The following is an 11597-nucleotide window of genomic DNA, read 5'->3' as shown; positions in this document are numbered from 1 at the left end:
GGAATTGTAGGTGAAAAGCAGTGCCTTTAAAGGAGTGCTTATTAAAAAATTTCTGCAAATTGCAGATTGTGAAGAACCAGCCTACTTAGTCATATTTCTAGTGCATTAATAAGTTATTTTATTATTCTCTTAAACAGAATCAACTCATGATCATTAGATCCAAACCTGGGGGCTGTGGTGGTTTTTGTGGTTCTTGAGGGCTTTTTGTTTTGGTGGGTTTTGGGTTTTCAGTCTGCCCTTTGTTGCATTCTTACTACTTGCCATCTGTGTCTAAGGCACCACTTGGTCAGTAAGTGACCGATGCAGGAGCTCCAGCTTTCATGTCCTGGGATGTTTGGGCACTATCACCAAAGAACACACACTGCTAATGTAATTAAAGTACACATAGTTCAAGTTAAAATCTTCCTAATTGCTACAGTTCTCATTAAGGTTTCATTTTTTGTAGTAGTAGGGATGTATATCCTGTATAAACACAATCCATTTTTCTTTTCTGAAGAGTATATATCCTTCAGTGTTTGTGTTGTATTCACAGTTGGTCTTGTGCTGTATTTGTTACTCTTGTATACATCTAGTTTTTCTGTCTGATTTGATTATTTGAATCTTCTCCACTATTTTTCTTTCCACTTGTCCATTTGTTTGCCATGTTACCACTGTTTTTTACTCACCTGATTATACTCCCGATGGATTACTGACAATGCTATCACTAACAGTATTGCCTCTGTGACTAATTTATTTGAAATACAAACATGCATTTGTGCTTGTAGGGGGTAAGCAGGGCTTTGTTTGGCTTTGGATTTTGAAGGGTGTTTTTGTTTCAGTGCTATGTTTGTTTCAGTGTTTGCATGTAATGTTTACCTTAAGTCCCAATGTCTTCTTTTTTGTCAGGAGAGTAAGTTGCCTAAGGTTTTGGCTACAGATGTCTCATGTACTACATCCTCCCCCAACCCCCTGATATTTTACCTAATTAGGAAGCTAAACTGCTCTGTGTCTTTTAGCAAAAATTGGCCTTACGGCCAATTCTTTCTTCAAATCTCCATTTTCTCTTCAAATATTTGCTATTGCATCATTACATTTTTAGAACAAGGCTGGTTAATAGATGCTGAAATGTGAATATTTTACAAAGTTGTAGACATTTTTCTTGACATTAACTGCTTTGTAAACTAATCCTAGTTTTAATTTTTAAAAATAATACTTATAATACCTCCATTATTTCGAAACATAATAAAGTTAGTGTTGGAACTAGCTAAGAGCTGTCAAAGGAGCTATGTCTACTTGATGTGTAAAACTTAATGTTTTTAGATTCCAATTTTGCTTTCTCAGAATGGGGCTCCTAGAAATATTACCACTTCTTTGTTTAAAGCAGTCTGATACATATATATAAATACAGATGTTACTAAGTTGCTCTGATCTCTGAATATTTGTCAATATCCTTTTTCTGCAGTCGGTTTCAAATACTGACTTGCCTCTGTATTATCGTGTTATTAACATGTCATTTTGAAGTGAGTGAAATGTATTATTCAGAGTTCCAGAAGAACTGAATCATAGCAGCTATTTCTGAAGAGTGTTTTGATTGAATCTCTGTATTAAATACTTATCTCTGTTTAAAATGCAGCTTGAATTAATTGTGTTTCAACTTGCAATTCGACTTCTGCATGCCAGAATAGCATGATGAGCAGTAAAAGTTGCATGAACATGTCACATTTTTTCATACTTCAGGATCTGGAGTACCTGTCTGAAGGCCTCGAAGGACGCTCCTCCAACCCAGTTGCAGTGCTTTTTGATACACTGCTTCATCCCGATGCTGACTTTGGGTATGACTACCCCCCTGTTCTGCATTGGAAGCTAGAACAACATAATTATATTCCCCATTTAGTGCTTGGAAAAGGACCACCTGGTGGGGCTTGGCATGTAAGTAAAAATTTCCTATCACTCATAGAGTAACTTGATAACTTTTGTGGTTTGGGATTTAAGGCTATCAAAGCCCATTTAAGCCCATCTAAAGCTGCTTTAGATTGTAATGCCACTTGCAGCTCACCTGCTCATTGACCAAAGCCCAGATATGTTGGGGAGATGAGAAAGGAAGAAGTTGTCCTTTATTTGGGCATTTGTGACCATGACTGCTGTCTTATATTATTATGACTTTTTACTAGTTTAAATTGAATGAATATGAAAAGTATTTTCTATAATTTTTTTTCTCTTGTGTACCTTGTTTTCAGGTGCTTTTGTATAAAATCTTAAATCTTGATGTCTTTCTGTGCTGCTGGTTTGATATGTTTTTCTTCCTCTTTCGTATTTTAAATCACGTGCTTTTAGTTTCTTTTTCACATGTTCTCTCGCCACGTAGTTGCTGATTAAAATAGTATCTAACTGTAACACAGAAATGGTTTATCAATACTTCTTGTAATGTCCTGGTCTTATCTTGTGTTCTGGTATTTTATTGTGCTAAATGAGTACAATGAGAAGAACTTCACTGTTTTTACACAAATGTATGCATTTGAAATGTATCTAGTCATGCATCCTTATTTTTTTGTCCACAGTCCATGGAAGGCTCTATGCTAACCATCAGTTTTGGAGAATGGATGGAATTGCCGGGCCTCACCTTTAAGGACTGGGCAGCTAGCAAACGCAGGTAAAGATACTGCATAACATTTTTGTGAATCCTAGTAGCTATAAAAATCCAGAAAACGTTATTTTAAGAACTGGAAAGCACTCAAACTTTGCTAATGACAGGAGGGCTTCTTGGTTTGTTTATTAAATTGCCTGATGGCACAGGAAATTCTTCTGGTGTATGTACTCTGATGGAATAAAAACCTGGGCAAGGGTCAGGCAGAGAAAGTGAGTGCACCGAAAGCATTACATACTAGCAGTAGTGAGTTCCAGCAGCAGTTTACAAAGAGGCACTGTTACTGTAAGCAGTTCTGATCAGAGCTGAGGGAAGATAGAGGAAGGAATTTAAAATCTGCAGAAGTATTGAAAGTTCCTCTTTCAACAGATGCAGTGTAAGTTGCTGTGCACACCAGCTTTCTTGTCATTCAGGAAGTTGTATGTTTCAGTGTTTGCTTTTACAGGCAAAGCTGCAGCATCTGAAACACTATCTAGGAATCTTAATTTTAAAAGCATAATTCAATATTTCACAATGTTATTTTCTAATACAAAGTTTCTCGAAAAAAAGTTAGAAAAGAAGAATTACTCTTGTATGTGTTCACTGTTTTTACTTGAGTTATGCGATTAGCACATAAAGGTCTGTGTCAGCAGATGAACCTAGGAACACTCTACATAAGCTTTTTCTAAAATTTTAGTTTTTCTGACTTTGATCTAGCAAAATTATAGGAAGTTGTTCTTGTACCACATATGGGAAAAGAAGTAGAAGAATTACTTGGGCATATGTCTTTAAGGGCAGACTGTAACTCATTTCAGGACAACACTTATAGTGAAGAAACTGTACCTTTGTTCTTTGTTCACACTGTTAGATAACCACAGCAATCTTACCTCCTTATTAACTGAAATCCCGTAAGCTGCTTATTATCTGAAGCTAATTTGTTTATATTATAGTTTTTGACAGTGCTAAAACCAGAAATGCTGACCTGTTATACTACAATTAAACCAACATAATTAAAAGTATTGATGATAATTAAAAGTTCTAGTCATGTAAAGTAGTTTCCTAAGTTTCCTTGTAAGAGATGTCACACTGTGACACTATCCTTTTCAATAAATATCTCATGAGGGATTTTCAGAGGAGTAACCTGAGCATTTAAAAGTACATATGCTATTATTTTGTTAATCTATACGAATGAGCAGCCCAATCACTTACAAATATGATTTTAAGTGTAACTCAAGGACAATCCTGATGTTCACTACTGTGTATTTCACATTCTCCTGGAGCTTACTTCTAAAGAAGCAGCAAAATTCTGCACCTGTTCCAAATAATTACATTGCCAGCTTATTTTTTGTATAAATGAGAATGCAATAAACATGAGAAAAGCACAGCTGTAATACCAGGGTTGCAGGGTAGAAGTGTTTTTGGCTGGACCCTTGGACATCACAATCCTGTTCACATACTTGCATGAACACTCTGTGTCATACTTGCTTTATTCGTTCACGTGATATGGAACTACATCATTTGATACTTAGTGAACTTATCTGTCCCCAAGGGAGAGGTCTTTTGGAAAGTATAATGAAGAATACTTGACTCAAGTAACATATTGAACCTAGAGTTTCAAAATTAGCACTTAACAGTTATTATGGTATTTAATTAATTATATCCTAAGTAAGTGTATTCCCACTGAGTACAATGTAGCCAGTATTGTATTGTTGACAGTCATGATGCTGAACTGCCTTTGCAAAACACATATGGAAATATGGACCTACTGTGATACTGCAGAGCTTTGTTGCACTTAATTTGTTAATCACCAGAGCAATTTATATTGTAAAAACCTAAAAATATATAAAAAATATTAGCTCATCTTGTGTATCAGGAATAAAGAGAACAAATAAAATTAATATGTTTACAGGTACTGAAATCAGTGTCAGTTACACTGAGCAGATTCAATCGTCATAAATTTGATTTGCCATGTGGTATGTCCTGTATGATATTCGGATTACGAATAAGGTCTGTATGTTAACTGGAACCATTCAATTTTGTTTCAGAAATATAAAGAGTGATCGAGTAATGCCAGAGGAAATAGCTTGTTATTATAAACACTACGTTAAAGTCATGGGCCTCCAAAAGAATTTCAGAGACAATGTTTACATAACGTCAGTGTCAAGGCTTTACCGAGGAGAGGATGGTGAAGACAGAAGTCAACAAACTGAAGATATTTCAACACAGCATTTGGAAATGGAAGATGGACAGAAATCACTTACTAAGAGAAACTGGGAAGTCAGGGGTTATCAGCGAGCAACAGATGGTTCTCACGTGCCCTTCTGTCTCTTTGCTGAGAACGTGGCTCTTGCCACAGGAACCTTTGATTCTCCTGGCCGGCTACAAGTTGAAGGCGAAGACTTTCCTTTTGTCCTCCATTCCATGTCTGACTTCGGAGCTGCAATCAGCAAAGGGAAGTTACGTGGGAAGGCAGACCCTGTGTTAATTGTGGGTGCTGGACTTACAGCAGCTGATGCAGTACTGTGTGCCTATAACAACAACATCCCAGTAATCCACGTGTTTCGTAGAAGAGTTACCGATACAAGCCTCATTTTCAAACAGCTACCTAAAAAGCTTTACCCTGAATACCATAAGGTCTATCATATGATGTGTACTCAGTCCCATACTGTGGACTCCAATCAACATTCTGCTTACACGAGTTTCCCTGAACACAATGTACTTTCCTTTAAGCCTGAAATGAAATGTGTTCTTCAGAGTGCCTCTGGACTGAAGAAAATTTTGAAGTTTTCTGTAGCCTTAGTTCTGATAGGTTCTCATCCAAATCTTTTCTTTCTAAAGGACCAAGGACATAGCATAGGTCATCACTCTAATCAGCCCATCACATGCAAGGGGAATCCTATAGAGATTGATCCCTACACTTATGAATGCACTAAAGAAGCCAACCTCTTTGCTTTAGGTCCTCTGGTAGGAGACAACTTTGTACGGTTTTTAAAAGGAGGTGCACTGGGCATTGCACGATGCTTGGCAATAAGACAAAAGAAGAAACATGAGTTGATTGAAAGTGGGGATGGTGGAGGTGACGGGGTACCATAAATGAGACACTAGAAACTCTCACATCCAGGATTACAGGTGTAGTCTAACAGAATACTCACTGGCAGCGAGAGTCGATAGCAGTCACGTTTCTGTTGTGTACGAGTAACCTGCGCTTGTGTTGCTTGGTAAAGGATGCTGATACCACAATACTTCACCCTTTCAAAATACAAAATATTGATCTGCTCTTTCAACCAATCTACTCAACTGGAATTACTTCCAGATAAACAGAAAATGAGACTAACTTATAGTGACCTGCCTGTCATCTCTAGCTCAGCTTAAAGAGCAGACTTCCTTTGGGAAAAGCAATGCCTACCAGAGTGGCTTTACATTTTAGTGTCAAATGTGACAATGCTTTTACCATGAAACAAAAAGAAACTTCTAAAAGCAGAAAGCTTGCTTAATACAAAGTGGTTCTTGGTCCCAAAGCAAATTTGGAGCCTTCTGCTTGAAACAAGGATTTTATTTATTTGCCAGTCATACGTGGAATGAGCACTTAGTACGATGGTTTCTACTGTAAGAAGGATTTCTGTAAGGAAGAAGTTTCCTCAACAGTTATAAATTATCCCGATAATTGGAATAAAAGAAAAAGCATTCCCATTTATCTTTAACGATGATTTGGCACAATCCATTAATGCTTCTTCACACTATGCCCTAGAGTTGGGTGAGTGCAGACTAACATGAGATGTTCCTCTACAGTGACATGTACATTTCTGAGAATACGCATTAACATAAACAATAAAGTACTGATGTAAGTGCTCTTACTGCAGTGTCAATATGATGAATATGTAGTGTACTACTGAAAAATTAAGGACATGAGAAAACTTAAGGGTTTTTTGCTTCCTAGCTCAGGAAGACTGAGTGGGATCACTTGGGTGGTGAAGGTGGATGATGGATATTCTCATCTGCCATTTGATGAAGGATTGGGGGTTTTCTCTTTTTTTTCTAAAGCAGCACATAATAGTAAAATATTTTAGCCTGCAGTTTTTGAAACTTGATAAAGGGTTATATCTGACAGCCAGCTAAAAAATAAACCAACTTCAAAACAAACATGCCATAGTTCCTGTAAATCTTAGAGCTTGTTATGAAAGACAAAGACAACTTGTACCTACCTCTGAATCCGAGTTTCACCTTTCTGCTCCATAATGTAAGACCTGCATTTTATTTGCTGGGCTGTAGTGTAGTTAATTTACCTAAACATACTCATGGGTTATTCACCATAGTGAGGTTAAGCAACAGCTAGTTAGAAAAGTGAACTTGCAGAACTCTGAATAGACAAGTGCTTGTTTTTAACTGATTTATTACCAGACTTTTTTATTCAGGTCCAAGGTGATGGAATAGAAGGGTTTTTTCTTCTTTGGGGCTTTTGTGTGTTAAAGAACATCATGCTAGTTTAAGGTATTGTGTTTGCATGATTAAAAATCTACATACTAGAACAGATTTTTTTAAAGGAAGTTAGGCTTAGGCTTTGTAAAATTGGTAGTGCTGGCTGGTTTCCCAGCTGTCTTAATTTTCATAAGTTGTAGATACCTATATGCAAGAAATGCCTGTTTTCTGTGCCTACTGAATTACATGGTTCCACAACTACTGCAACCTTTATGCATCTGAGTGAGTTACTCAGACTTTGGACATGGATGTTCAAAAGGTAAAGTATGCAAGGATTAAAATTACTGTATTTGCAATGGAAGTCCAAAGTAATTTACGAAATTATGCTACTAGTAATAATAAACTTTAGTTTAGAGCCACTTAATGGCATAAAAATAAACACCAATAAAGCAACATTTCTATCAACTTCTGCATTGCCCACATAGTTGGCTTTAACCAGGCATTGTCAATGCTAGTTAAGATGTGTTTTTATACTGATGTTTGAGCTGGTTTTAATTACGCTAATTTCTAGGCTTATTTTCTTCATAATTGAATTGAGATTCTATAACTTGCCTACTTTGGCAGAAACTGTGTATATAGAAATCTATCCTAAGCCTTGTGATACCTAATAATTTTAACTGAGAATCAGTTATAAGTGCTCAATACTTGATTAGAGAACTTTATTGCAGTTAAGTTATTGGGAATACATCTTCACTGTGATTACATTCCTTCAGTTTTATGTCAATATAAATGTCCAAGTATAAGACATCACGGCATGTTCCTGCTTTTCCATTTGTCACATGAAACCCTTAAAATGCCAGCGAAACAAAGTTATTCTGTTTGTTTATTTTGCAAAATAAGCAGTTATTTTGCAAAAAAGGGGGAAGAAAGCTTCAAACAGCCCAATTTCTGGCCTCAGCTGCTGCAGCTGTGTGTGTTGTAGTCACAAATCTGTACCAGAGATCTTTGACCTGTTATTACACAGGTATCTCATGGCAGTCTTACAGCACCTTGAGGTTTAACTGCTTTTTGTTTGTTTATTTTTTAATCCATCTTGCCAGTATTTTTGAGATAGAAAGTTGCATGTGAGACCCCTTAGTTGGGTAGAGAAATTTTCTCAGTGGTCATGTTTATTAAGCCAGTAAAAAAATACTTATTTTAACCAAAGCTTTACTAAAAGATCCTGTTTCTTCCAGGAATTGCCAGACTTCAAGTTGTAGCTAGACTTTGTCACTTTTGCATTTCTGATTTTGAGAGAAATATCTGTTTTTCTCCTTTGGTATTTTGAGGGACTAAGATGTAAAAATTCAAGCTTTGCCTTAAGATAGTTTTACCTAAAGCACTGCGTTTACTGTGAATTTGATGTTGGCATTGAGTAGTTGTCTTTGGGGGAAACACCTTGGTTATTGGATTTAAAAACATTTCAACTTCCTGTGTGTTACAATAGTTCCCAAAGGGAAGAGTGTTTGCTTCTTTCAGCTCTTCGTTCAGTGAGAAAGAGAAGCTTTTCAACATCATGGATTTTAAAAGGATGCTTACTACTAAAGCTTTATTACTAAAACACAGACAGGAAAAATATAATATTTAGCTAAAGTGATTTTTTTTGGATTTATAGAATTTATAAAGGTGTGCTAACCCAAACTATGTATTTTCTAATAGGCTAGTGGAAACACATCTCTTAATTTGTATTTGGTTCTTAATGCTGTGAATGTGTCTCCTAGTTAAATTATTACTGAGATTATTTTAAGTAGTTTGAACTTGGACTAAGGTTTGTCATATGTAGATTTCCCTAACAATTTGCCTCCTTTCCAGTGCCTCTTTGTTAGGCTGATTAAATTCTGCTTAAAACATTTTACAGAAAAGAGTAACGCTAAGTTTTACCCAGGTGAGTAAAAGCAGAAATCCTTTTTCCAGGCAATCCAGAGAGTGGTGACTAACACCAGATTCTTCTCTCTCTCAGGAAAATGCATTGCCTTGTAGTTGCAGTGAATGCATGGAAGGAGTATGGCTCCCAGAAACAGCAGCTATCCATGTAAGGGACACCAAAGTGCATCCCACAGCTCTAGGTCCTTAGTCCTCAACACTTAGGAAATCGTTGCGGTATTCTGTATTTTCTTTCTGGCCTGGGGGGTGTAGGCACCTTCTTTTTAATCATTAGTTTCATAGAGTGATGAATAAAAAATAAATAATAATAAAAAAATACTGATTTTGTAGAAGGAGGTGCTGTAGCCTCTCTCTCACAGCTCAAGAACTGTGAAAAGGCTAGAGCCAGAAATCCAGAGTACTTAGTCAAAGCTGGAGGAAATCAAATTAAGACCCAAACTTTGAGGCAGGCCTGACCTGCGTATCCAGTTGAGAGAAAAGGACATTTTTAGGCCAGTTGCTCTTGAGAGAGTAAGAAAGGGTGTAAAATTTGCACCCTTCTAGTGAGTCTTCACTGATGACAAGGGATAACCAGTGAGGAATGATGGGAGGAAAGCTGCCAAGAACTTGAGCAATATGAACTGGAAACATGCAGGTGCTGAAGTGCAACCATGCAGTGTTGAAAGGCCAGTGGTCTCCTATCCACCTGGGTCAGGACCTGCATACTGTGACTCTAGAGTTCTGTGCCAGAGCTGTTCATCTTAACATGTTGCCATGTATTTTTAACTGGCTATTAATTGAAGTACACCGAAATGCAACATGTACAGACAGAATAGAAGCCATTGTATTTGCTCAGTAAGCTGTAGGACTGGATCAGTAAGGTGGTGTGCCAAGAAATAAGGCCTTTTTGCTCTGGTACCATATTTTCTACTAAGAAAGCAAGCAGGTATTTTCATGTAGTAGCAGGATCTGGGCTGTACAGTGCTAGCTCCAAACAGTTCTGAACAGCAAGAGGTAGCACAACAGCAAGGGTAGCTGATTACTTGATTTTAGCATCCATTTTTTATGATTTAATTTTGTGTAAGTTATGGAACAAAAAATGCACAAAGGTTTATACTGTTACATTTTAATTCAGGTGATATGTTAGAACTTACAATAACACAGATCTGTCATTATTTTGGATTCTTATTTTAAGGTGCGAGCAAGATGAGAGCACAGTACCTTAACTGATGTGAGAGCATTTTGTGCGCACACTTCCATTTAGCAGAAACAATGGAAATTGAGACACCTTTCACAGAGAAAGGAAGGCTTTGGTGACATTAGGAGTACAATTTTGAAGTCAGGATTTTGAATTATGAAAAGATCTCTTTCTGTAAAAAGCATATTTATGGGGAAGATGGTACATGTTAGGTGTTTCAGTTTATAGTTAATTTTTGAAGCTTGAGTTACACAAGGAATTGTCTGGTCAAGGATGAATTTGTGTAAGGAACAAGGATTATGGGGGAAAAGCTTTTATAATTTAGTAGTTACAGTGAAGCTAAGCACTACTTTAAAGATGGTTTTGTCTTTGTAGACATTAAAGCATTTCATCTCAAGCAAACCTTGAATTTGAGTTGACATTATACCTGTCTGCATGTTAGAAAATGAGCTAACTGATAATTTTGTACTTTCAGGGCATATTAAGCCAACTATTAAAACTTGGTAGTCATCAAAACCAGGAGACAACTTGTTCTGGAGATAAGTTATTCTAATTTGCACTTTACTCCTCCATCTCTTTATTCTGAGATCACTGGCAATGTGTAAGCATCAGCCTACACTGCCTGCAGTAGATGCTTCAATAAACTAAAATTCAGTTTTATGTTCCTGAACACCCTCTGTAAGACTTACATGACAGCATAAAGGAACTGAACAACGGGGTTTGCTATGTATTCACAAAATATTACAGAATCTTGGCATTTTTATGTTCTTTTTTTTATTAAACTAGGTATATAAAGACAAAAGTTGTCCACAAAGACAAATCTAGAGACAAGGTGATCAAAGAGATTTGATACAGTTCCAGGGAATACTCCTAGGAGAGGGAAATGGCTCATTTTTCATCAGTTTGGATGCTAGGACCAACTTCTATGTGAACACTTAGTTAGTGCTGTTCAAGAACTGATCCTGCAACTTTACATCTCCCCAGCACAATTTACAGAGTCAGTACTCTGATCTTGCCTGTTTGTCTGTTAGGTCTGGTATTCTGGTTGTGGAATTCCAGTTCTAGAGATAAAGGCTTATATTAATCTACCTATGTTTGCTCACACACACCTGGACTTGGAGATACTATATAAATGTCATTTCTGTGTGTCAGTGCCTCAGTTTCCTGCTTTCAATGGAATATACTTGGGTCATACCTTTTTTTTTTAAGATCGGCAATGTAAATGTGTACAGAACATTTGCAGTCAGCTGGAATATATTTGCTGCAAGCACCTTGTGAGCAAAACCTCAGCTTTGATTAGATGATAAACATTCCTGAGGTTTGCATGCTGAGCTTGTTTTATTTTCATGTGTGAAAACCGATGATGGACTGACAGTGAAATACTAAAGTAGTTCCACCTAAAGCCAATTACTTTGGTTTTGAGAAGTGAGGAACTCTTAAGTCAAACGAAAGAACAAACTGCAGAAGAGGCATTCAGAG

General features: G+C 36.9%; 1 protein-coding gene across 1 annotated transcript in view; it reads left to right on the top strand.

Moving 5' to 3' along the window:
- OSGIN2 (oxidative stress induced growth inhibitor family member 2) overlaps positions 1–5939 on the top strand; it is an 11614-nt gene extending 5675 nt beyond the window's left edge. The window contains exons 4-6 of the mRNA XM_009081142.1: positions 1717–1908; positions 2538–2629; positions 4648–5939. Coding sequence (XP_009079390.1) covers positions 1717–1908; positions 2538–2629; positions 4648–5695 — 1332 coding nt within the window. The 3' untranslated portion in view covers positions 5696–5939. The remainder of the gene's footprint in view (positions 1–1716; positions 1909–2537; positions 2630–4647) is intronic.
- Positions 5940–11597: the final 5658 nt, after the last annotated feature.

This window comes from Acanthisitta chloris, unplaced genomic scaffold (genome assembly GCF_000695815.1).
Source record: "Acanthisitta chloris isolate BGI_N310 unplaced genomic scaffold, ASM69581v1 scaffold12748, whole genome shotgun sequence".
Lineage (NCBI taxonomy): Eukaryota > Metazoa > Chordata > Aves > Passeriformes > Acanthisittidae > Acanthisitta > Acanthisitta chloris.
Note: the sequence above shows the minus strand (reverse complement) of the source record. Positions and strands in the feature narration are given on the sequence as shown.